Genomic DNA, 27,542 nt, shown 5'->3' on the forward strand with positions numbered 1-27,542 from the left:
TTATGTTTTATATGCTCAATAGGTTGGAAGAAAGAGCATGGGCAGAGAAATTTTGGAGTACTTGGGAATCTTAGTCTGGGAAACTGAGGAACACGGAGACACTAAACCAAGATATAGCGCTGGGGGGTTCCATTCATTTTGACTTTCTTGCTCTCTGTTTGTAGTATGATCCACACAAGCATAAAGGCTAATGAAAAGCATGAATTAAACCCAGTCAGAGTAAAGAAAGTGGGATTTTATTATGATTTTTCCCATTGCTCCCTCCAGAGCCTTTTTTTAACAAGCTGTCAATTGAGCGCATGGCTCCTGACGTCACAGTGTTGTCCCTAATTGAAGCACTTTGACATGGTCATTTGCTCCCCATTCCCATTTGTGTCCTTTGTCTTTTTTTATTATTTTTTAGAGGGGGTTGGCACCTTGTGATACTCAGCTTCGGACGCCATAAATTGGGTATGACTTGAAAGCATGCAACAAACATGTGATGGTATGAGACGCACGAACTCTTGCTGGCATCTGACCTTAGGCAAGTCCCAATCTCTCAGCCCCAGGGGAGAGCAAAGGGAAAGCCCTTCTGAAGAATCTTGTCAAGAAAAACCCTAAGGCAGGTCACCATAAGCCTAAGAGCCACGGTGGTGTAGTGGTTTGAGCTTGGGAGATCGGCTTTGAATCCCTGCTCAGTCTTGGAAACTGACTGGTAACCTTGACGCAAGTCACACACTCTCAGCCTCAGAGGACGGTGGAGGCATTAGCCCAGTTTGGATGGATGCACATCCTCCTTTCCTTGCTGAATGAGAACGATGCGATCTCTTGCGGGATGAGATCCGTCAAATAACCAATCTAGAGAGCTTTAAAAAGCCCTTAAGACGGATCTCTTCCGGCAGGCCTTCCGGAAAAAAAACACTCGGCCACGAATAAGACTTTCCATTTATTGAACTCTGCCCATGATGATTATTATTTGGATTACTTGGATCTTATATGTTTATTGTTTTAAGGGGGGCACTATGTATATATGGATAGAAATAAAAAATATTTTTATTTATTTTATTCTCTTGCTTTCAACCCTTACAGGAACTTTATGAACTTTGTAGACCTTATGGAACGCCATGTGGAGGTTTTGGAGCTGAGATGCCTTCTCCAAGAAGGAACCTGGGCCTCGCCAAATGGAAATCATCTTGGGGAGCTGGTCCTCATTTCCCAAAACTTGGATCTTCTCTCCAATGGCACCCAATTTTGCTGGATTAGGTTGCCAGGTCAAGAGTATCTCAGGGCCAAAACTGAAGACCTCTGTATGGGAGGACGATAGATGCAAATCAATCAACATGAAGCCATGGATTCAAATTACAAGAAAAGAGATTCCACTGAAATATTAGGAAGAACTTTTTTTAAATTACTGTAAACGTAGTGCAACAGCGGAGGAGATTGCTTTGGAGGGTGGTGGACTCTCCAGCTTTGGAGGTCTTTAAACAGAGGGTGGTTGGTCATTTTTGGTAATTGTGGATTCCTGTATATGGAATATATGGTTCTTGTGGCCCTTTCAATTCCAGGAATTATGATTCTTTGATGATGATGATGATGTGATATGATCATGATGATTTGTACCTTTTTCCCAGTTCAGACTCAAATCGGTTACAACTGTTCATTGGTCTCTGTCCTAGTCCCTGGAGCAACAGAAAAAAAGCTTGCTCCTCACCTCCATGAGAGTCCTTCCCATATTTCAGATAACTCTTGTGTTCCTTGTGCCATGCTCCATTACCTGCAAAAGAGGTTGTGTCAAATTTGTGATGCAAACTGCCAACTGACACAGGTTGTTTACTTACTGACACATATCTCCTTGAGAGTATCCCTGTTTTTGCTAACCCAAACTCCAGATTCAGCTACTTGGTTAAAGCAAATTGGGCAGCTTCACCAGGAAATGATTTGATGCATAGGCTTGTTTTAGAATAATATCTGTGCTATATGTAAAAGGTAAATATGATTTCTATGATCCGTGAATGTAGAGGTGAGTATGATAATATAATTCACTATAATGATAAGGAGAAAAAACTGATTAAAATTATAATCTGGATAGAAGCATACAGATTCAAAAGCGAAAGAGAGTAATTAGAATGAAAACTATACTGGGCTCAGGAAATTTAACGTTGTCTTCAAACTGTTATTGTTTTAATTAATCTTTATAGTATGATTTTTAATTACTGTGATTTATTGTTATTTTAAGGGGGTAGAATTTGGGATTATTGTTATTGTCTTTTACTGTTTTGATCTTTTACTGTAAACTGCTCTGTCCTAATCAGAGTGGCAGGGTATAAAAAAATGATATTATTATATGATGGTATTATTATTATTATTATTATTATTCTTATTATATTATTATATGTGTATATATTTATGTATTTTAATGTTCACATTAAAAATAAATAAATAAAGACAGAAAGATTAGGTGGATTTGTGGTGGACTGAATCCATTCTATGGCCCTCAAAAACTGTGGGGGAAAAGGTTTTTTTGCACAGCAAATGAGATTTTCTGTAAGAGAAAATAACATTCCTGCACAGAAAATAATGAAAAGACACATGTGCCCCAACCCATAAGCTCCATACTACAAATACATCCTTGGAAACTGCATAGATTTGAGGACTTTCCCACAACAGGCAGAAGAATGATAAAATTATTACTTATTTGCTAGGGCAACATAATTTAGAAAGATATCCGTCCCTGGCAGAGAGGAGATATTTTGAGCAACTATATGATGATCAATTAATTCAGAGCTTCAGGGGTACAGTTTGCGTCTCCCTTATCTGGAATTCCAAAATTTGAAATATTCTAACATCCAAAATCATCCACACGGGTGGCTGAGATAGTGACACCTTTGCTTTCTGATGGTTCAGCGTACACAAACTTTGTTTCATGCACAGCATTGTTAAAATTTTTATGTATATATTTACCTTCAGGCTATGTGTATAAAGCGTACATTGTCGTTTTTGCTGTTGCTGTGTGCCTTCAAGCTGTTTCCAACTTATGGTGACCCTAACCTACCCCAGGTTTTCCTGACAAATTTCTTCAGAGGGAGGTTGCAATTGCCCTCCTCTGAGGCTGAGAGAGTGTGACTTGCCAAGGGCACACAGTGGGGTTTTCCAGGGCCAACCCTTTGTTCAAACCCTGGTCTCCAAAGGCATAGTCCAGCGCTCAAACCAATCCACCATACTGGCTCATGGAACATTAATGAATTTCATCTTTAGACATGGATTCCATCTGCAAGATAAGTTGTCATTATTATTATTTGTATTTTACTTATTTATACCCCACCATTCCCCTGATATAGGGACTCAAGGCAGCTAAAGTATATAAAGATATTCCAAACACTTGTGGGGGGGGATCCAAAACTCAAAACACTTCTGGTCCCAAGCATATCAGATAAGGGAAACTCAACCTGTATGGTGATGACTCTACAGCAATGATCCCCAAAACTTAATCCTCCTGATGTTTTGGACTTCAACTCCCAGAAGCCTCAACCTACTTGGCCAGAAGTCAGGAATGTTGGGAGCTGAAGTTCAAAACATCTGGAGGAGCAAAGTTTGGGAATCACTGCCCTAGAGTTTCACTGCATCCCCGTACCTCCTATTACTCAAGGTGACACAGTGCTCCCAGTCTTTGAGCATCAGGTTTTCGGTGATATTGGTTAAGATGGCCAACTCATGCTTCAGCTGGTGCTCTATGGCAATGTGGACCAGGTGCATCTGCCGCACATCCTCGGTGGCATTGCTGATCAAGACCTGCAGGTCCTGGATACAGGTGTGGTGTGTGCCCAGGCCGTAGGACAGAGTCCGGTTCATGCTGCCCACCTCACCTCCCACTTCGGTCAACTGGTCACTCGGGCGCTCCACGTGGGAGGCGGCGGCTGTTCCCCTCCACCGAGAGTCTGTATATCCTGCAAGCACCAGATGTGGTCCAGGAACTCCCCTTTCAAGGAATGCTGCATCACCTTCAGATGAAGATCTGGGAAGGTTTTGTTCAATCAGTTCACGGTCCCAGTCAGCACTTTGAGATCCTCTGGGGAACTCTGAGGTCGGGAAACTGGTAAGGAGAGAAGGAGACATCTCAAACTGGGAGAAAAACACACACCAAATCTCCTCGGAAATCTCCTCAGAATGGATCCTCATGCAAAAAGTACTATGGTCGATAGGTAAGTTACTTTGCAAGGTTTATTTCCAAATTAAAAAGAAAAGTGGTGGCAGCACCTCCGTCTCGAAGCCGTGGGTGGAGCAAACTTGCTGCGGACGTGGCTGCTCCCAACCCCTCTTCATCTTCAGTGTCTCTCCCTATATCCTCCAAAATTTTCAGATCTCCGACGCTGGGAAGGGGTATCTGCTGAGCCCCTCTGCCTCCTACTTGTCAGGGGGATTCTTTTGGGCAGATGGTATCTTACCCCAACTGCCCCCGACTCCACAGCCAGTGAGCATCCTCCGGAGCCTCTCCTGAAGGTTGCTCTTCACACCGCCTTTGCCACCGGAAGTTTCTCAACCTCTGTTTAAAGACTCCACCACTCTCCGAGGGACCAGTGTCTTCCACTGTGGAGCAGTTCTCATCGTCAGGAAGTTCCTCCCAATGTTTAGGTGGAATCTCTTTTCCTGGAGCTTGCATCCATTGCTCTGTGTCCTATTCTCTGGAACAGCAGAAAACAACATTGCTCCAACCTTACAATGACACCCTTTCAAATATATCTGAACAGGGCTATCACACCACTTCTTAACCTTCTCTTCTCAAGGCTAAACATATCCAGCTCCCAAAGTCTCTCCTCACAGGGCTTGGTGGTTGACCATTTTGGTTGCCCTCCTCTGCACATGCTCCAGCTTGTCCATATCCTTTTTGAATTATGGTGCTCAGAACTGGACAAAATATTCCAAGTGAGGTATATCCTAGTGTTTGGTTCCATGACCCCTCGAGGATAACAAAATCCATGGATGCTCAAGTCCCATTAAATATAATGGAAAAGGAAAATGGTGACTCTAGTACAAGATGAAAAATCAAGGTTTGCTATTGGGAATTTCTATTTATTTTTTTAATATTTTCAAGCCATGGATGCTTGATTCCATGGATCAAATCAATCTGTGGATACAAGGGGCCGACTGTATTGATATGAATTGATGGATATGTATTGATTTAATATGTATTGAAGGATCTGGAAACTATGCCCTATGAATAGAACAATGCTTGAGAAATATGATTCTAGGCTGCATCAATACTGCATGCCCGTGTTTTACGTGGACGCGCCATATGCAACTTTCAGCATATGCTGAAAGCCGCATTGGAAGATCCCATTGCACACCCCAGAAGTACTAAAAGGAACGGATCCCCACATGATTCTGTCTTGGGGCTGTTGTTGAACATGTTTATAATGACTTGAATGATATAATAGAAAGCATGCTCATCAAATTTTCAGATGACACCAAATTGAGAAGGGTAACTAATACCCAGAAGAACAAGAGCAAAATTCAAAATGACTGACAGCTTGGATAGCAAAAAATCAGTTTCAACAGGGAGCAATGTAAGGTTTAGACAGGAGAAATGAATTACACAAATATTTATGATGGACACAAGGCTTGGAAGCAGTACTCATGAGAAGGATCTAAGAGTCTTAATGGACTACAAGCTAAATATGGTAGCCAAAAAAGGCAGTGCAATTCTAGGCTGAATCTACAGGGTCGTCGTGTCCAGATTGAGGAAAGTCATAATAATACTCTACTTCATTTTGGTTGGTCTTCACTTGGAACAGGGCTTCGAATTTAAGGCACTACAGCTCAAGAAAGATACAGAAAAGTTGAAATATGCTCAGAGGAGAGCAACCAAGATGGTGAAAGGGCTAGAAACCAAGCCCTATGAAGGATGATTTAGGAAACTCTGTATGTTTAGGTTTAAAAAGAGGGGCTTAAGAAGAGAAATTATAACCAAGTTTAAATATCTGAAAGGATGTCATGTAAAAGATGAAGTGAACTTGTTTTCTGCTGCTCCAGAGATTTGTCAATGGATTCAGATTATAAGATAAGCAATCCACCTAAACATCAGGAAAAACATCTTGACTATAACAACTGTTTGAGAGTGAAACAGACCACTTTAGAATGTGGTGGAGTCTTCTTCTTTGGAGGTCTTTAAACAAAGGATGGATGGCTTTAGATGGGATGCTTTAGTTGTTTATTCTTGTGTGGCAGGGGTTAAATTGGTAGCCCCTGAAGTCCATTCCAACTATCAGCATTTTATATGAGTGCTACCTAGCTATGAGTTGTACTGAGCTATAAATGGAACCTCCATGTTCAGTACAGCATTTCTGAAAACACCAGGTGATAAGGCAATGCCAATAGGGGATAATTTCTGATTGTTTGGATACTGCACACTGCTGAGAGGAGAAAGTATGGAAAGAATTATTGAAACCTGGAGGTTCTTTGTATGGGTTGAGTTGCAGAAGCTGAAGCGTGAATTTAGAGATTCTAATGTAAAAAATATCAGGCTGAAGATGTTTTGATGTAAAGGCAAGTAAAAATAATAGCGAATAACTAGCACACTGCACATACTTTTGCCTGAACAGAAAGTCTTTTTTAAAAATCACAACATGAAGTACTAAGAGAAGCCCCACCATAAAAATAATAGCATGCATCATTTTGCAGACATTAAAACTGTTGTGGCTGTTGGAGACTCTTCATTCCACAATTTTCATATTTTGCTAGTCTTTCTGTCTCTTTCTCTCTGTGTCTCTCATATTCTCATTTTCATAATTTGAAGGAGAACCACTGATAATTCCTGCAGTTATTCTTAATCAATGATCAGAGATTATAGTGGAGGTTCCTGTCTCCCACTTGCTGTAGCCTCACTCACTGAGTGAGACATAGGACTTTATCACACGGGGAAAATTGGGGGTTTAACCAGATTTTAACCCATGAAAATTACACAATTGTGATTAAAGATTTTCACACACATTGCGCTTACAGAGCCATGACCCCGGGAATAATGAGGGAATAACCAGGCAATAAACAGCAAAAAATCATTCATTGGATTTCCCTGTGAATGATTTGTTGTTATTTATTGCCAGTTTATTCCTGAGATGATGGCACTTTAATGTCAACTTCGTGTCAAAATCTTAATCACGATTGCTCAATTTTCACAGGTTAATTACTGATTAAACCCCCCCCCCCAATTTTCCCCATGTGATAAAGTCCCTAGAACCTTATCACATTATTAAACAAACCCAGCAGGCAAATGAAAAGACGCTTGGTTTTTTTCCCCCTCCCTCTGCATGATGTTGCGTTCTTTCATTTGTAAAAACGTGGGAAAGAGTCATAAAAATGTCCTGCTTGCCAAGCTGAAATAATCTGTTCAGCAAAAATGAATTTGCCAAATGCTCTCCCACACTTTTACTACCTGAAGTGAATGAAAGTCATGCAAAGGGAGAGAGAAAAACACACATCTTTTCATTTGGCTGCCCAGTTTGTTTAATAATGCTATAAGGCTTTTGGAGGAAGTAGAATGGGAACCGGGAGTGAAATTTTGACTCTCCCTGGGCCAGACGAGACACGTGAGATGGACGTTCCTCCTGCTTTTAAAAACACAATTCTTAAACTGGTCAATAATGAAGAAGGGTTTCCTCAAGGAAATTACTTTGTCAAGTGCCAACTGTCTTTGTTTGGCAAGGACAGCTATGATCTATCTGTGCTATCCCACATTCTCAGCTCAGTTTCTCCTCCTACTACTTTCCTCCTTTGTTCTCATCTTACTTCAGTTGTTGCACATTGAATTCAAAGTGGAAATGTGGTTTCCATTCAATTAACTTGGCAGGAGAGAGAGGAGAGGTGGGGGAAGAGTCTTGTCATTCCTATATTCAGTGTATAAACTCCAAAATTTCTCTGCTTACCATAGTAGTTTTATGTGTTTTACCTGATTAATTAATTGCACTCCATATTCCATTAACAGTATTCAGACAAGCTGATTGCTTCATGCAGGACCTCTGGCTGTCTGATTTTCTTTAAATGATTTTTCTCCAGGTTTAGTTACAAGCATTCCTTGACTAAGAAAACCATGTGAAATTCATGGGGTCATCATAAGTCAACAGGTGACTTGAGAGCACATATACACACACAATTAAGCCTGGATTTGACTTACTATTTTCTTGGTATCGCTCAGCTCCAAAAACCAGTTGCTGAAGAATATGAAATCTCATTTAAAAGCCATCTGAACTAGCAGTAGGGATGTTAAGAATATACACAGATTTTCTCACCCTTAACAAGAAAGAGTGTTGACACATTGTGAGAACTTTTGCACATTTTTCAATGATTTTTCACATTTCATACTTCTTTGGCAAAAAAAAAAAAACTTTCTGCAAAATGAAATGCATTTAGCACAAAATCCAATGTTTTTGTATCAAGTTGCATTTGCACAAAATACATTTATAGGTATCTGTACCTATATATATCTTTTACAAACAAAATTTTCAAGGAAAAGTAAGCCTCAAAAGCAAATCCTCAAAACAAAAAAAAAATGAGTCAAAAATTGCAATCTCTCTTGTAATTTCATCTATCAAGGAGAAAAAGAAATGGCAATTTTTCAGTCTTGTGTATAAGAACAAAACAAGTGAAGATTTACATCCTTAGCTAGCAGCGAATCTGAAAAATGTCACAAACCATTTGTTTTGTAATGGACATCTGAAGAAAAGATCCCAGGCACATATCAGTGGTACCTAGTGAAGAGGAAATATCAAAAAGTGATAGTTGTGCTGCAACTAGTCTGGCATAGTGGTTTGGCTATTTGACTAGCACTGCAGAGACCAGGGTTCAAGTCCCTGCTCCTTTTGGAAGAAAGGTCAGAAACTGTCCATAAGGCCTAAGTAAGATCTAGTTCTGATGAAAGAACCAGCGTGGCATAGTGGTTTGGGTGCTGAACTAGGAGACCAAGGTTCAAATCTCCACCTGACTATGGAAACCCACTGGTGACCATGGGCATGTCACATTCTCTCAGCCTCAATGGAAGGCAATGGCAAACCTCTGCTGAAGAAATCTTATCATGAAGAAATCTTCAAGTCGGAAATGACTTGAATGCACACAGCAACAAAGGCATACTGAAAAACAAGTCTGCTTAGATGCAGAAACCATTGCAAGCTCTTTGTGATTTCAAGTGAAGTAAAACATCTAAATTTTGACCCATTTTCTAAACATGTTGATGTGTTCTGCTAGAACGCCAGTGTAAAATATAAGGAACAACTGTGTGCAAAGGGATCTTGTAGCATCTTTGAGACTAACTGAGAGAAAGAAGTTGGTAGTATAAGCTTTTATAGACTTAAGTTGTCTTCATCAGATGCATGGACTGAAACGCCTAGAAACAGATCTTTATAACTATGAATGAGCTGATTGTGAGTATGAACAGCAGTAGAAATGCAAAACTTGGGGGAATGGTGATGAAGTGATAAATTCAATGGTAGCTAGGGACAAATGAAGGAGGAAAGATGTTGCTTAAAACTAAGGTGAAGAGATAACCATATGAATGGTGGAGGAAAAGAACAACTGTGACATACCTACTTTGGAAATAATATTTGCTCTCTTTTGGTGAGTTTGTAGAGATATTTCATCAAATGCATGTTTTTGTGAGAAATTCATATGAAATTGGTTTAATTGTTTCTTTGGGGTTGGCCCTGGGTCCACCTGGCATTGTTTAGTCAAATAAACTAATGTCTTCAGTTCATGCATGTCTCCCTTTTTGAACACTGAAAAGGGCAGGTGTCCCCTACTGTAGCTACACATTTTATATTATCAGTAGATAGAGCTCTACTACTTTTGTCTCCCATCAACCTTACTATAACAAAGTACAAGGCTATCAACGTCATCAAGGCTATTAACAACTGATCAATAGTACAGAATGCTAGCTGATGTTTAATCCATGTAAACTACATAGGTAAAGAAACCTTGACTTTGAACTCTGCTCTGATTCTCTTCCAACCAAATTAACTTTGTCATTTGGTATACACTGAAAACAAAAATGAATAACCAGGTCATATGCACACACGTGCATGTGTATATACTTCTTATGTGACTGTGTTCACCAGCCTTTCCCAAACAACTACTCTCCAGATGTTCTGACTATGACTCCTACCATCCCCAACCCTGCTAGTGGTGGGATTGGAGTATAATATATATGGAGGGGTGTGTGCACAGTCACATATTAAGTGCACCATAAGAATATGTTTCTCCAGGAACAGTACCAAAAACTGTATTCCTAAAACATTTTGATAACACATTAATCTGCTGTGTTGCTGTACAGTTTTACTGGAATTTTCCTGATTTAAATTGCAGTTTACTTGGAGTATAATGTACCATTAGAAAACAAACTGGTGAGGAATAGACAGGGAACATCAGATTACACTGTTGAGCAACATTTGTCAATTATAAATTAAATACATTGCTATTTCCACCCCACCCCACAATACAGTGACTTTTTCATTCACATAATACAGGAAAAATCAGTTGTTCTACCCTTTAGAAAGATGTCTTTAGCATTAGCATTTCAATAAAAAATTGTTTTAACCATGCCAAGCTAAAGCAAATTTATTCTAATAAGAAGCATGCTGCTTTGTCTGAAAATGCCAATAAAAATGATGGGCAGATGATGACGTTCCCTTTCTTGAGTATCACTGTATAGAAAATCCATCTTGCTTTGCAAAATTTATTCCAGTGTGATCCTGGTGGTTTTTTTCCTGCATTTAATGGCAGATCATTTCATGGCAGAGAACAGCATGGTGTAGTGATTTTGGATGCTGGACTAGGACTCTGGTAGACCAGAGTTCGAATCTATGCTCAGCCATGGAAACCCACTCAGCGACCTTGGACAAGTCTTATTCTCTTAGCCTTAGAAGAAAGCAATGGCAAACCTCTTCTGCATACATGTTGCCCAGAAACCCCTAGGAGAGGATTGCCAGAAGGCAGAGTTGAGATGAAGGCATTAACAACCATTCCCTGAAATATAAAAATTGACTGAAATTGCCACCAGGTTGTTCTATTCAAATATGAGCTCCCTTTTTAGTTACTAGTCATGGGCCATCCTCCAGTGCATGTGTCTAATCTGGTAAATACAGGCAGCGCATTAGAGGTTCTGATACATCAAGAATATGGTCAAATCCTTCTGACATCATCAAGTCTGTGGCACTGTCCAAGGGGCTAAACCTGCCCAAAATAGATATCTTCACCATTCCTTTAAAGTTTTAAAATCTTGAGTAGATTCACCAGACTAGTGACATGGGGGGCCACCAACCAACACTGTGAATCAACCTATTCATTCTTGGGGGTTGATCTGTGCCGAGCCAAAGGCCATAGCTCAGGCTTGGTTCCAAATATGAATTTCTCCAGTACAGTATTATCATGTATTCATTCATTCATCCATCCATTTAAGTTGTACCTCTGACATGGGACCCAACACACTTTACAACAAGGTTCGAAGAAAATGAAAATAAAACTCTGATATAGGTGATACAATTAACTATAAAATATCTAAATAATAATAATAATATGTTTTTTATGTTCCTTCAAGTCATTTCTGACTTATAGTGACCCTAAGGCAAACCTCTTATGAAATTTTCTTGGCAAATTTCTTCTTTGCTATCCTCTGATGCTCAGAGTGTGACTTGCCAAAAGTCATCCAGTAGGTTGACACAGCTGAGTTGGGATTCTAACCCTGAACTTCAGGGTCATAATCCAATGTTCAAACCACTATAACACACAGGCTCCCCCAATAATATAGTTGAAAGCAACTAAATTACAGTAGTTGTTAATATTAAAACTCCATCTTAAAGCATCATAGAATATTACATAATTATTATTTTTAAAAAACATAAGGATAAAATGTATGTATAAAATTTTTAGTCAGTGTATGTATAAAATTTATTCGGTCATTGACCAACAAGATCGCAGCATATAAATATGGAAAGTCACAATAGAAATTCATAGATTTCTATACACGATTATGAACATTAAGATCATACACAATTATACAAGCATTAAAATCGTAAATAAAAGCAAGGGCTCTTACCATTTCAAAAATAGTTAAGGCAAATCTGGTGCCAACCGCCAACTCTCCTTGTATATACGGTCTATACAAAATTGGCTTTGTTAGTTCCCAGTATCCTTGCGTTAAAACTTTATGTCTATAGTATGCACAGATTTTGAGGCATAAGCAAAGTAAGGCGGCAACTTAGATGGTAAACAGCGGATATCATATTCTAAAATATTATGATCCCAATTTTTTGTCGACAAACATTGAACTCAGACATGTCCTAGGTCGAACTTCGTTAGTTCCTAGGTTCTTCCCCAAATGTCTTAACCTAACAGATTTACAGACTTACCTATGTTAGTTCCCATTTACCATTTGGGGTCGGAGTTTGCATACAATGTAGCAGAACTTTGCTACCCTAAATATCACCTCGGGTACCTGGCTATTTAGTAAATTGCTGATGTAAAAAGCATCAGAGTGACCAGGGTATTTTCCCAGCAAGGGGGCAATCAACTGGAGACGGATGTCTTTGTAAAATTGACAATATAAAAATACGTGCTCAATGGTTTCAATTACACCCGTGTCACATGGGCAAAGACGGGATTTATAGGGCACTCTTTTAAGCCTGCCTTCCAGTACTGCTGTAGGTAAGGCATTGAACCGGGCCAGGGAAAAAGCTCTCCTGAATTTAGGCAAAGTAACTTGGAACAGATATGCGGCAGGTGAAGTGACCCGAATTTGTTTATCGGCTACAATATATTTGGGGAAATAAGGATAAAATATATCACATACACATTCTCAATAAAAAAAGCATTATGGCAGGTTCATATAGGAAAATGTGGGTCCAAAACACACCAGAGAAATAATCCAATTTGAGAGCACTTTAACTGGTGGGGAATTCTGGGAACTGTAGCTTTGTGAGGCATTTAGCCTTCTCTGTCAGAGAACCCTGGTGCCACAATAAACTATAATTCCCAGGATTCCCTAACATTGAGTGAGAGCAGTTAAAGCAGTGTCAAACTGGATTGTTTCTGCAGTGTGTTTTGGAACATTGACTTTCAGACAGTAGGAGCTCCCAAGCAGTATAAGGATTTACAGGTCATGATCTGCATTTTGAACTATGCTTTCTTAAAAGCTTAGCACTATTTACTCCAAAAGTCTTCTCTAGCTCTGAAAATAAAGCAAGGCTCTTTTCATATAAGAACAGCATTCAGCAGCCTTCAGAGGCCTTCAAAGGCAATTGCAGATGGAATCCACATGGGTTTGGAAGGGTTTCAGAAAGTTCAGCCCCTTCCTTACTGGAGGATGAGGGTGCTTTGTGACTCTCTCTGGTGGCATCCCCCCTTCTATCCATTACATTCTGGACTGATTTCCATTCCATAATACAGTGGACCCTTGTTATTCACTGGGGCTTGGTTCCAAGATACCCCGTGAATAACAAAATCCGTGGATGCACAAGTCCCATTTAATATAATGACATAGCAAAATGGTGTCCCTTATAAAAATGGAAAATCAAGGTTTGATATTTGAAATTTATAGGTTTTTTTTTTTAACATTTTAAAACCAGGAATGCTTGAATCGTTGTATAAAAAATCCATGTATAAGAAGGGCCGACTGTATACAATTATTCCACTGTGTTGTTGAACTCCTTTGAATTCCTTTGGTGCATTATACACACAGTGCTAATCTGCACTCCATCTATTCATTCTGAGGAATTCAGGATTCTTTGCCATCTGTCAGCTACTCTGTATCTGTCTGTAGGTCTCTTTTATCACTGTTTGCTCTCCTGGTCTCCCAACTCATGAACCATGGTAAAGTCCAAACAGGCACAATTAGCATTAATATTACTTAAGCACTCTTAAGTGTTGGATTCTCAGTGTTGTTATATGGGAAAATAAGCAGCCTCTGCATTGTTTCAGGCTCTGTTATTCTTTCAGGCCAATTGTCTAGAGAGGTGATAAGATCTCCCTCTTTGGAGAAAGAGGCTGGACAGCTACCTCCTCGGAATGCTCTAGCTCAGTGGCCCCCAAATGGTGTTCTTTAAGGGATTTTGGACTTCAGCTCTCAGAATCCCAGACTATTGGCCAACATGGCTGAGGCTTCTGGGGACTGCAGTCCAAAATATCTTAAAGAGCACAGTTTGAGGACCACTGCATTAGCTGCAGATCCTGCATTAAGCAGCAGGTTGGGGCCTCTTCCAATTCTATTATTCTGTATCAAAGACCATTGTTTCAGCAGAGAATGGGGAGAAGCTAATGCCTTCCTCGTCATTAGGTCTCACTGAGCTGTGGATATTCTATAAAAGATTGTTCTGGCAAAAAAAAATGCAATTGCTAGTCTCAACCAGAGTAGATACATTCTATAACTGGGATCTAGATAAATGTCAGCCAATCGCACCATACGGCCCTTTTGGCAAGATTTATTCAGATGAGATTTGCCATTTTCTTGCTCTTAGACTGAGAGAAATCTATCTATCCAAGGTCACCCAGAAAGTCTCCAAAGCAGAGTGCGGGATTCAAACCCCGCTTGCCCAAAGTCCTTATCCAACTCTCAGATCACTGCACCACAGTTGCATCCCTTCTAAAACTGCATTCCCTCTTCAGTCTACTTTTTAAAAAAAAACAAATTGGAGGCAAACCTTCAGTTGCAATGGCCAGAGCCATTCTTCACTTCACTTCTTCCAGGGTCACTCAGCAGTGGGGAGAGAAGGCAAATAAAATCTCCTGAGAAGCCTGTTGATTCAGTCATGGCTGCTGTGCCCACAAGTCTTTAAGTTTTGCCCCCCCCCACAGCCTCCATCAGCATAGTTATGCCAATGCAGTGCCCATAATTCGAGGCTATGGTTGCTGGATTAACTGCTTCAGCCTACTGACGTGTAGTCATGGCCATTGTCCATACGTGGGCCTCTGTTGCAAGGTTCTCTATTTCCAGTAGAATAGCCCATTCCAAGGATTTTGGTGTTAGGGAGGGGAAGGCCCTGAATGAGCTCACAGCTTATGAAGAATGCAGAAAACAATAAAAGTGCTGACTGTGTTAAGAGCAAGAAAAAGTATAGGACTGCTGCTTAGGAAATTTTTAGCAGTCCACCAAACTGCTGTAGTTTGGGGGAGTGTATTTTCCAGGAGAAAATTCCAGCTGGTTCACTGAGCCACAAATTCCAGAGTTCCCTAGGCTAATTTTGCAGTGTTGATATGCACTATTTTGAACATACAGTAGTATGCAACTACACTGTAGAGATAATACCATTTGGCACCACTTTAACTGCCGTGGCTCCATCCTACAGATTCCTGGGATTTGTAGTTTTGCAAGGCACCAACACCTTTTTGTCAGAGAAGACTAATGACCTTGTAAAACTACAAATCCTAGGTTTGCATAAGATGGAGCTACAATGTTATCCGACTGCATTTTTTCTAAGAATAGATGCACACCTAGAGAGCCCAGAACAGTTGAATAGGTGTTTAGAGAGCACCTGGCTGCTTCAGAAGAGGCATTGTCACATCTCCAGAGCCAGATAAATTACCTCCTGAGATGCTGATGCAGCATACAGACATTATTTCAGAGCTGCTGTCTGTAATCTTTGAGAATTACTGGAGCACAGGTGTGGTGCCGGAAAACTGAAGATGAGCAATGACTATCCCTACCTGTAAAAAGGTGAAAGGGTGAACCCAGGTACCTACAGACCAGTTAGCTTGCTATAGATAGCAGGCAAGTCTGCCGTGCCTTATTGTATTCACACTTAGCATAAATGCAAATGCAGGCTGCAACCCATCATGTTTTATTTGAGCAAAGCCATGGAAATGAATGAAAGGGGAATTGCTGTAAATTAAATGTTGCTGTCTCTTCAGGCATGAGGTGGAAGCTCTGATTTATTTCAGCAAAGGCTGAAAACAGCAGCAGCAGCAAAACAAAGCATTTCTTTGGTGAAGATATTTACTAGAAACTGACAATTAAAAATGAAGGTTTTCTTTTTTCCTAAAAAAGAAACCATCACCATAAATCATGTCTGCCACAATTTGTTGAAGACAAAATGAGATCATCTGCAACATTCTGGAATGCTTCATAGATTTGCAGCACAATCATATGCATGTTTACCTGTAAGTAAGTGCTATTTTAGTCAATAGGTCTTATTCCTAGAAGAGTATGATGCACTGTAAAGTGGTTCCTCGGCTGTATTTTGCAGATTGCAAGTGAGAAGAATACACAACAGAATGAATCTTCGTATTAAAAACTTCCTGAGGCATATGAAATTAGATATTTAAAAATGTTGCAATCAACCCTCGTAACTGATATGCTTGTTCTATACTAGTGGGGTTCCCTATGAGAAAGCATGTACCAAGTTCGGAAGCTTCAACTGGTTCAAAATGCTGCAGCCAGGTTGGTCACGAGAACTTCTAGAACCGACCATATAACACCTGTACTAAAATCTTTACACTGGCTGCCAATTAGCTTCCGGGAGCAATACAAAGTGTTGGTCGTAACCTATAAAGCCCTACATGGCTTAGGCCCGAGTTACTTGAGGGAGCGTCTCTCCCTACATAATCCGCCCAGCACCCTCAGAACAACAGGGAAATATGTCCTTGAATGGCCAAAAGTAAGATTGGCAGTGACACACCAAAGAGCTTATTCTACAATGGCTCCAACTCATTGGAACGCGCTTCTGGAAGAGATTCGCCTAAGCTCGACACTGGAGACCTTCAAGAAGGCATTAAAACCTTATCTCTTCCTGAAAGCATACCCTCCCGATTTGTAGAATTTGGTCCCTAATGGATGAAGTTTCTTATCCAATGCCCGGCTGTCATTATATATGTTTGTAAAAATTTTTGATTGTCTTTCCGGAATTGTATGGATTATTTGATACAATTTATGCTCTCCTTTGCCTCCTCCCCGCCGGACCTTTACCACCGCCAGCGTCGCGCTTTCTGCCGGGCGGCCTCCTCCCGGGGTGTCGGACAGCAGTGCACCGCCCGGGAGTGCCGCCACGGACTGAAGGGGCACCGCAGCGGAAACTTTTTGTTGGTGGTCCTGGCTTCGGCGTTGGCGGCCAGTGAGTGGGGCTTTAAGGGACACCTGGAGGGAAGCCAGGGAGGAGCTTCGCCGGTGAGAGGGGCGAGCATAAAGCCGCGCAGCCGGACCGTCCTGACACGCCCTCCTTTGCCTCCCCGCCGGACCTTTACCACCACGCCAGCGTCGCGCTTTCTGCCCTCCTCCCGGGGTGTCGGAGGTGCACAGCAGCGCACCGCCCCGGGAGTGCCGCCCACGGACTGAAGGGGCACCGCAGCGGAACTCTTTTTGTTGGCGTCCTGGCTTTGGCGTTTGGCGGCCAGTGAGTGGGGCCTTTAAGGGACACCTGGAGGGAAGCCAGGGAGGAGCTCGCCGGTGAGAGGGGCGAGCATAAAGCCGCGCAGCCGGACCTTCCTGACACGCCCTCCTTTGCCTCCTCCCCGCCGGACCTTTACCACTGCCAGCGTCGCGCTTTCTGCCGGGCGGCCTCCTCCAAGGGTGTCAGAGGTGCGCAGCAGCGCACCGCCCCGGGAGTGCCGCCCACGGACTGAAGGGGCACCGTTGCGCAACTGCGCAGGTTTTATCAGGCTAGGGAGGCTTTGGGCTAGCCTGAGAGCAGAGGATCCCTGTGGTGGCTAACCTCTGCTCTTCCAGTAGCCATAGATGGGTGGGGGGAGGATAGGGATGAGGGGGATGCCTGGGCCGGGGATAACATCATTGCGGGCGGAGCTCCAATTGAGGTAGTGTGGGGCAGGGGGAGGTATGGTGGTGGGAGAAGGGACTTGCGTTCCAGGGGAAGGCGTGATCGATGCATCATATCTATCACACCTTCCTGTCCCCCTCCCAACCTAAGGGACCTGAGGGTCACTCCAACCGTGCCACAAACCCTGTCGCTGCTCCTGTGCAATGCCAGGTCTATTAACAACAAGACCCACATCCTCCACGATGTGTTGGAGGACAGCAAGTGTGACCTGGCTTGCATTACCGAGACCTGGCTTGGGCCTGAAGGGGACGCTGTGTGGGCTCAGGCCCTGCCTGCTGGGTTCTCGATGAAGGACCAGCGCAGGTTAGGTGGGCGGGGGTGTGTGTGTGGCCTTGATACATAGGAACACCGTGTCCCTCACCAGGAACCACATCCGACAGACCTCCTATATCGAGTGTATTTACCTGACCCTAAAGACTAGGGACAGTCTAGGGATTCTGCTAGTGTATCGGCCACCCCGTGCATTAGCATTAGCGGACTCCCTTAACGAGCATTAGCGGACTCCCTTAACGAGCTGACACAGCTGGTCGCTGAGCTGATGTTGGAGACGCCCAGGCTTCTTGTCCTGGGTGACTTCAACATCTCCCTCACGGCCAGCCATGTTCCATCCGGTGCAGCTCGGGAATTCATGGATACCATGACAGCCATGGGCCTGTCCCAGCTGATACAGGGTCCTACGCATTGTGCGGGTAATACTCTCGATTTGGTCTTCTGTTCGGATGCGGAAAATCCGTGGGCGGAAATAGTTAATGTTTCCCCGTTGCCATGGACGGATCACTTCCTGGTAAAGGTGAAAATCAAGGTCTCTACCCAGATCCCCCCCGGGGGTGGTGGACCTGTTAGGATGGTCCACCCTCGAAGGCTGATGGAACCTGAGAGGTTCCAAGAAGCCTTAGAGGGGCTCACGGCTGGAAATGACGGCGATTCTGTTGATGCCATCACCGGTATCTGGAATACCGGTCTTTCTAGGGCTATACACAGCATCGCTCCCAAGCGCCCTCTCAGGCCCGCTTCCAAGTGTAAGCCCTGGTATATTGAAGATCTCCGGGCAAGGAAGCGGGTACTGCGACGGCTAGAGTACCGTTGGCGGAAACACCTTTGCTTAGACGACAAGGCTCTCCTAGACCAACTGTTAAAGGACTACGGAGAGGCAATACGAGCAACTAAGAACTCGTTCTATGGTGCTCGTATTGCGTCCGCAGAGTCGCGTCCGGCAGAGTTGTTCAGGGTGGTTAGAGAGCTAACTCAGCTCCCTCCCGCCCTGAACCAGATCCTTGAACCTACTAAGGCCTGCTGTGACCTGTTTAACGACTTTTTTGCGGATAAAACCTCTCGCATAAGCGAAGGTCTGAACGCCGACATTTTAGCAGAACCTAGGGTAGAAGTGTCCAGAGCCTCCGTGGACTTTATTAAACTGGATCGGTTTGAGTCGGTGAGTACCGAGGATGTGGACAAGATCCTCGGAAGTGTTCGGAAGACAACCTGCTCTCTTGATCCCTGTCCCTCGTGGCTAGCGGCCCGGGGGGACCGGCTGTAACAACATTGTTACGCCGGATAGTTAATACATCTCTGAGGGATGGGCTATTTCCATCACAATTGAAATTGGCCATTGTAAAACCTATCCTTAAAAAGCCCTCCCTCGACCCCCTGGTACATAATAATTATCGGCCAGTCTCGCTGCTACCATTTTTGGGAAAGGTGATCGAGAGAGCGGTTGCAATCCAGCTTCAGGCGGTCTTGGATGAAACGGATTATCTGGACCCATTTCAAACTGGCTTCCGGGCGGGTTACGGGGTTGAGACGGCCATGGTCGCCTTGGTCGATGATCTCCGTCTGAGCATCGACGGGGGAAGCGTGTCCCTGCTGGTGCTCTTGGACATCTCAGCGGCTTTCGATACCATAGACCATGGTATCCTTCTGGGACGCCTCGCAGAGGTGGGAATCGGGGGCACTGCGCTCCAGTGGTTCCGGTCCTACCTCTCTGGGAGGTCCCAGATGGTGCAGCTGGGAGACGTGCGCTCCGATGAGCGGGCCCTTAAAACCGGGATCCCTCAAGGAGCCATTCTGTCTCCCATGCTATTTAACATTTACATGAAACCGCTGGGAGAGATCATCCGGAGACATGGGGCGCGGGGTTATCAGTACGCTGATGACACCCAAATCATTTTCTCTATGTCTCCGACTGATGCAGTGACTGGGGATGGCGTCTCTCCTCTCGTGGCCTGCCTAGAGTCAGTAATGGGCTGGATGAGGGAAAACCGACTCAAGTTGAATCCAGAGAAAACGGAGGTACTAGTGATAGGTTCCCCTGGTCCAGGAATGGCGGTGGTTCCACCTGTCCTGAACGGGGTCACGCTCCCTGTGAAGGACTCCGTGCGCAGCCTGGGGGTGCTTCTTGACTCGTCGCTTCACCTGACAGCTCAGGTGAATGCGACGGTCAAGAGCACCTGTCATCAGCTTCGGCTTATTCGCCAGCTGCGCCCATACCTGGCCCAGAGGGACCTAGAAACTGTTGTACATGCTCTGGTAACTTCGAGACTGGACTTCTGCAATGTACTCTACATGGGGCAACCCTTATACCAAACTCGGAAGCTGCAAATGGTGCAGAACATGGCAGCCCGGCTGGTCACTGGCGTTTCCAGGACCAGCCACATAACACCGGTTTTGAAAGATCTTCATTGGCTGCCCATTCCTTCCGGGCTCAATATAAGGTGTTGGTGATTACCTATAAAGCCCTAAATGGCTTGGGCCCAGGATACCTAAAGGACCGCCTCTCCCCGTACATTCCGCCTCGCACCCTCAGAACGTCTGGGCAGCAACTACTGAAGGTGCCTGGGGCTAGATTATCCTCCACTACACGGAGGACATTTTCCACTGCTGCCCCAGCCCTTTGGAACACGCTGCCCACTGAGCTCCGCTCGACTACCACCCTGGCCCAATTCAGGAAGGATTTGAAAACCTTCCTGTTCCATCAGGCATTCCCCGACTAAAATCCTGTGGGCCTCCCTCCTCTTCCGTGGCCAAGAGGTTGGGCTAAGGGGCTTTTAACCTGTTATTTTTATTGATTGTTTTTATTGATTGTATGCACTGTCTTATTGTATTTGTATTGTTTATGGCACTATTGTTTTTAATCTATGTTGTAAGCCGCCCTGATCGTGGGAAGGAGCGGGATAAAAATAAAAACTTTATTTATTATTATTATAATTGTACTATGACTTGGATCATAGAATTTTAATGGTGTAAACTGCTTTGATCAGAAGGAAAGGCGGTATATAAATAAAATTTTTATTTATTATTATTTTTATTATGTGAGATGGTGCAATGCAAGGACAATTTTGCCAACTCTTTCCTCTTTGCATTAATGTCAACTAGCCCATTAATAACTGAAGGTCATACTGGTGCATTTTCAGAAGATGTGCCACCCAAAGTGAAGAAACATGTCCATTTGTCATAGCACTTGGTTTTGTCCACCTTCATATCTTCTTTTAGTATGCTTTGTTTTGAGATTGATTACTGGAAGGTAAACATGAGCTTACAGGAATTTGCAAGACTGATTGCTGAGGCACATATATAGAGGAACAGCAGGTTAATCATAGGGAATACACATTCCCCTTTGTGGTTATGGTTGAACCTGATTTTATTTTCCTGGTATTGCATGTCTTTCTAATGCTCCAAATATAGACTTTGTGTGATATTCCTCAAGGAGATGGGGTTAGGATGCTGGGGAGGCATTCTCTGAGTTCCCCTGCTGCAGCTAAATTGAGACAGGTGGCAACCAGAAAATGAGCCTTGCTGCTTTCTATGGTGGCATTGAGATCAAGAACTTTAATCTAAAATTATGCAGACATGGAATTTATTGAAGCACCCTTGTTGTCTGAGGTAAGAAATTTGCTAGATCAGCAATGATCCTAATGTAGATTTTAAAACTGAAAGGTCTTTTTTTTTCTTTTGAAAAAAGTGGGAAGGTCTGAGCCATGAATGCAGCAATTCTAGTGTACTTTCATAAGTGCTGTTAAGAGTTAGAAACGGTTGTAAGTTCAGTTCTTGGCAGAATAATTTAAACCATAACATTTCATTCTGTTGCAGCTATGGGGTGCAAATAATAGAAATGTTAATTTACTACAAGATGAGAGTAAAATGCATGAAGGCTGAATGAGTCTAAAGTGTATATTCAAAGGAGGCAGCAGAGTTTCTCTCCCTAGGACCTAACATGGAATATATGCATTGCAATATGGAAATCATTTCTTATGTTTCTTTGTGACTCCCCAAATAATGGGGTTCAGTGACCTCTGAAGTAGCTTTAAAATCTGTAACAAAATGTTTCGTACTTAGCTTTTGATATTCAGGTATAAAATTACAGATGATGTGGTCAGGTGAATGAGAGGTAATAGGTTACAAAGGAATTCCAAAACTACAGAGATGGAGTAGGGAATGAGAGAAGTTTGGAGAAAACTGCCCTGTGTCTGATCAGTGGCATTTTGCTAGTCCTTTCTGATCAAGTCAAGGATCCAGGAATTCTAACAGATGCAGTGCTGCTTTTGTGAAAAGCAGGTCAGAGGGGGTTCTATTTCTATCTATGACTCGAGAAAGTGTATTTGGGGTTTCCTGGAAACTTCTGACTTTGACACACTGATCTTTGTGGATGTAACATTCGGCCTTGATTACAATGAAATTTATGTGGGGCTGTCCTGAAATTGACTTTATGCCCCTGAAGACAATTTGGCCCATGCAGAATATTCTGCATGCCCTCTGGCAAGGACTGGAAGACACATTCCTGTTAAGTTACTTTGCTAATAAACAGTCACATTTTAGAACCAGTTCCTAGTTTTTTAAAGCCTTTTTCAACTTGGGGCCTTCACATGTTAAGAATTATCTCTCCCTCCGTGGTTCCACTCCCTAGTTCAAGTCCAGTTACCATGCTTCGGGACTATCTTTGCAGTAAGTAAGAGCAACATAGAGTACAGGCTACACATAAACCAGACAAAAGCTGTGTAGAAACTCCTTCAAATACAGTATAAGAGATTATGCTGTACAACAGTGGTTATCAAACTCTAGTCCTTCAAATATTTGGAACTTCATCTCCCAGAATTCCTGAGCATTGGCCCTACTGGTTAGGATTTCTGGGAGGTGAAGCCCAAAATATCTGGAGAATCAGAGTCTGAGAACCAATGCTATGCAAGATGGTATTTTCCCTCCCACTCCATATGCACATATAGAAAAAGCATGAACACATTACTTGTTTGAACTCCAATTGCCTTTATTTCCCTAGCCACCATGATTACTATGGTGGCTGGGGATTCTGGGTGCTGCATTCCAAACAAGTAACATTTCTGAAATCTGAGTATAGGTGAATGTAGACATTTTTGTGCAAATGAAACTGTGCTCATAATCTCTATCATTCCACGACAAATGTACACTAGCAGCCGCCAGAAAACAATTTGCCCCACGCTTAAATGCCTATCAGGAAAAAGAAAATCCATTATTTAATGTGCACCCTTTAGAAATGATAAGAGACACCTGTATTTTGTGATCGGGTATTAGAAAGTCAAGCACAAAATGCCACTTGAGAATAATCCCATGTTAATCCTGATTTCCTCCTAACATGGATGCTATTTCTAATTTATAAAGCAGCTGACACTGCACTTGCTAGCAAGCCCAGAATTTTAACTCTGCATCTACTTATTGAGCCTTCATTTTTAATTTACCATAAAGGTTGTTATCACATCAGAGATGATCCAGAATTAGTGGCATGGAGATATGGTACCAAATGAATGAAGACTGAATGTATTTAAGATTCATTTAAATATATTAACTTAAGTTACTTTCATTTTTATTTCCAGTATGTGATTTCTTTATCCGGTTTTGTAGTAACAGATGAATGATGGAAATTAATAGAATGTAGTTATGAAAAAGTAGTCAGCACAGTCCAATATCCAGTGTAACACTGGGACAACAAAAAGCCTCACAGGTGTAGTTCCATAGATTTGAGCCCAGACACAGGCCTGGTACATACCGCCAATAAGTGGTGTACCAGGGCCAATTTCAGGGTTAGGGACCATGCAGCAACTGCATGGTCCCTAACCCTAGAACATAATGGTGGCGTAACAATGGCGGCGCCCTGTGTACATGGGCGCTGCCATTGTTACATGAACGCCACACAGTGTCCACACGTTGCCGCATGGTGCTTACATAACAAGTGCGCCAGTGGTGTACTTGTTACGCCACCCCTGCAGCTTTAAAAGAACTCCCTTTTCGCGGGTTCCTTTTCCACCAGAGAGAAGCCACATGGTTTGGTGGTGGTGACTACAGCGTCCCTCCAAAGGAAAAACAGGCGCCAGCAGGCTGCTGTTTTTCGGCAGTCTGTACTGCACCACAGAGAGGAAGGAAAGAGACTCCCTCCCAGTCACAGTGCAACTTGAGATTGCTCCATCTGGTGCCCTTGAAGAGCCAGATAGGAGCTTCCAGCAACCCCATGGGCCAACAGTACCCATCTAGGGTCATGGAGGGTAAAAGTAGTGCCTTGTAGGCCAGCTGGCAGGTATGGCCAGTCCATTGTCATAAAACAAATGAATGCCAAGAACTGCCTCTTTGGATAATCTCAGAAACTGTACAGCTGCTTGTCCAGCCAGGAGTTTCATGAGCAGAATGCTACCATCAGATCAAAGCAGTAGTATCTATGTAGGCTTTAGAGATATCATGGAGTTTTATAAACATGCATATGAAGCCTACTGATTAATCTCAACTGGAGTAGGTCCACTGAGGCTGTATCTACACTGCAGTATTACTGCAGTTTCACAGCACTTTAAATACCATGTCTCAATGCTTTGGAATTCTGAGATTTGTAATTTTGTGAGGTATTTGGTCTTCTTTGTCAGAGAGCTCTGGAGCCACAACAAACTACAAATCCCAGAATTCCACTGGATTGAGCCATGGCAGTTAGGGAGCCCTGGTGGCGCAGTGGTTAATTGCTTGGACTGCAGCCACTCACTCACAAAACACAAGGTTGTGAGTTCAATACCACCCAAGGGCTCTGGGTCGACTCAGCCTGGCATTTATCCGTAGGTTGGTAAAATGAGTACCCAGCTTGTTGTACTTGCTATTGTTATTAAAGTGGTGTCAAACTGCACAAATTCTGCAATGTGGCACAGCCTGAATCAGTTGTTGACTGCTGCCCAAACACAAGTACATTTCATTGATTCAGTAGGTCTACTCTAGTTGAGAATAACAAAAGGATTTAGGCCATGATCACAATAATCCTTTGAACTTCACTGTAAAGTAAATAAACATTGATATTCCTTTATTTCAAAGCGGAGGAGGGGTCTGAGACTGACCAAGAGTGCATTTCCAAATGCAAAGATCTCATTTCAAATGGAGCATCTAGATTAGAGATGGAAACAAGTGACCCATCATTTGTGGCTCAACAGCACTAGCCACCAGAACTAACCACATCTGGAGGGCCACATGATTTCCACCTCTGTTCTAACTGGAGAAGTTTTATTGCTACTAATAAAACTAATATTGCACTGATCATTCAGTGGTTTCTTTATTCATAAAGTTGTTTGATAACAAAAGAGACTGAAGAGACAGTGATAAAATATGTGATTGCAAAGGAAGATGACAACATCTGGAGCAGTGCTACTCAAAGTGGTGGTGCATGCGCCACTGCAGGTCCACAAGCCATCACCTGTTAGTCCAGGGGGAAAAAATAGAGCTAGGGAGTAACTCATTACAAATAACTCATTACCAATAACTAGCCACAGAAACCAATTGGGTTTCCAATAACTCAGTTACATTACAGTTGCAACCTGGTGAATGATAACATCATTCTTTTAAAGATGTAAACCATAGCTTTGCAATTAATCTTGTAGTTAACATGGATGTGGCTTCACTAAATGGCGGAGGAGGAATAGATCATTGTTCAAATTGTGTGTTTTGCATCAACAGTGAATGAGACGGGAGATGAATGTGTTTCATATCACAGGCTAGCAGCTGGAAGCACTGGAATATTGGGGGGGGGGGGTTTGAGAGTAATTAAAATACCCAAATGAATTGAGAAGGTATTACCTGTTAAAATTATAAGTACAATGGTAACTAATCTGCTTCTGGGTCCTTGTAACAAGAATTGTTAACAATAACATGTTAAAGAAACCATCCAAGCTCAGATTTGGATCCCTTCCCCAAAAGAATGCAATAGAATGCTGGTACAGAGAGAAAGAAAGAGAGATCGAAGTACCAGAAGCAGGGATTGTGATTCGTATAATATGTTATATAGGGAAGCAGCAGCTGCAAGAAACAAAAAGAAACAATGCCTTTATTAAGGATTACTTGTACTGCTGGATGAAAGTTGTTTCAGGCAGTTTTTACAGAAGAATACGTGTATATACAAACATCCCTTGGTAAAGAATCTTTTACCAAAAAACTAAACTTGCACAGGGACCTACCTGCCAATGCAGCCGCCTTGTTTCTTTTCTTCTTTCTTTTAAAGCAGGGTTTCCTTGTTTTTATGTCTCTGAGCTGCATCTGCTGATTTTTTTAATTATTATTATTTCCCATTCTACATAACTATGAAAGGCTCAGGACAGGCACCCCAGAACCATCCTTATCAAGAGGCAGTTGCTTGGGCACGGTTTGTTTTTGGTGTGTCTTGAAAGAGCAGAAAATTGAATTTTTGTTGGGAAACCTGAGGGATAACATGGGATCTCTCTAGCAGAGTACACTGTGGAAATAAAGCAGTTTGACATGACTTTAAGTGATGTTGCTCCATCCTATAGAATCCTGGGATTTTTACAAGCACTGCATAAGAGTGCTGGTGCCTCACAAAACTACAAATCCCAATATTCTGTATGATAGAGTCATGGCAGTTAAAGTGGTGTCAATCTGAACTATTTTTAAAGTGTAAGTGCACCCTAAATTGGCAAGCAAGAAATGGGAAAACAACCAGTCCCACATCCACCCAACCACATATGTTCTAGCAGAGAAAAGATACAAGATTAATCTTGCTTGTAAAACTTAGCTTTAATTTAATTAATTTAATTTAACTAGGTAATTACTCACCTCACAGTGGCTGCAATGTGATTGTAAAAAAGCAAATAAACAAGAAGTCAGCAAACATTCACTAGCAGCTAGTATAGGCATGCAAAGATTGCTAGCTCTAACACCCTTCTAAACATTGCCAGAGCCCTGACTCACAGTTTTTCAAATGAGTCTCTTGATGAATGTTTGACAAAGATGTCAGCTGTCATTTCAAAAGATGGACAGCAGAATTTTCTCCTGCGTTTTAGGCAACAAAATGTCTTAAGGGGGAGTCTGCTCTAGCATGTGGTCACTCTTACATAGTCATATAGAGCAAGGGTGAGCAGCTACTGGTATTTGGGGGTTACATTTGCCTCTGAAAGACCCCAAAGACCACACACTCACACACTTTGCCATGTTTCACTCCTCTTTTTAATTTGAAATGCTCTACACACACTACCTAAGGTGTCTAGGTGGCATATCTGGGCAGGGGAGCAATTTTGCTATATTTGAGCGGGGGACTCTGGGTTGTTTTTACTCCTGGATTTCTGTCAGTGTGTATGCCTTTAAGTTTCCTGTTGACTTATGGTGGCTCCATGAATGTCATAGGGTTTTCATAGGCAAGGCCATTGCCTTCCTCTCAAATATAACCTACAGCACCAGATATTCTTTGGTGGTCTTCCATCCAAGTACTAACCAGGGCTCACCCTGCTTATCTTCCAAGATCAAATGGGATATGGTGCCTTCAGGGTA

General features: G+C 42.6%; 1 protein-coding gene across 6 annotated transcripts; it reads right to left on the bottom strand.

Moving 5' to 3' along the window:
• Window positions 1–1,627: 1,627 nt before the first annotated feature.
• On the bottom strand, window positions 1,628–27,006 carry LOC121923720. Of its 6 annotated transcripts, none has more exons than XM_042454429.1 (4): window positions 26,832–27,002; window positions 4,422–4,658; window positions 3,611–4,069; window positions 1,628–1,753 (listed from the first exon to the last, which is right to left on the bottom strand). In XM_042454429.1, exons 2-4 carry the CDS (start codon window positions 4,634–4,636, stop codon window positions 1,750–1,752), a joined length of 678 nt encoding a protein of 225 aa, XP_042310363.1. In that variant the 5' UTR covers window positions 4,637–4,658; window positions 26,832–27,002; the 3' UTR covers window positions 1,628–1,749. The 6 variants fall into 6 exon arrangements, 2 of the variants coding, with proteins under 2 accessions (XP_042310363.1, XP_042310362.1); XM_042454428.1 differs by lacking the exon at window positions 1,628–1,753 and adding an exon at window positions 2,995–3,247; XR_006102448.1 differs by lacking the exons at window positions 1,628–1,753; window positions 4,422–4,658 and adding an exon at window positions 7,919–8,048 and having other exon boundaries at window positions 3,268–4,069; window positions 26,832–27,006.
• Window positions 27,007–27,542: the final 536 nt, after the last annotated feature.

The sequence above is a fragment of the Sceloporus undulatus genome, chromosome 2, assembly GCF_019175285.1.
Source record: "Sceloporus undulatus isolate JIND9_A2432 ecotype Alabama chromosome 2, SceUnd_v1.1, whole genome shotgun sequence".
In the NCBI taxonomy this organism is placed as follows: domain Eukaryota; kingdom Metazoa; phylum Chordata; class Lepidosauria; order Squamata; family Phrynosomatidae; genus Sceloporus; species Sceloporus undulatus.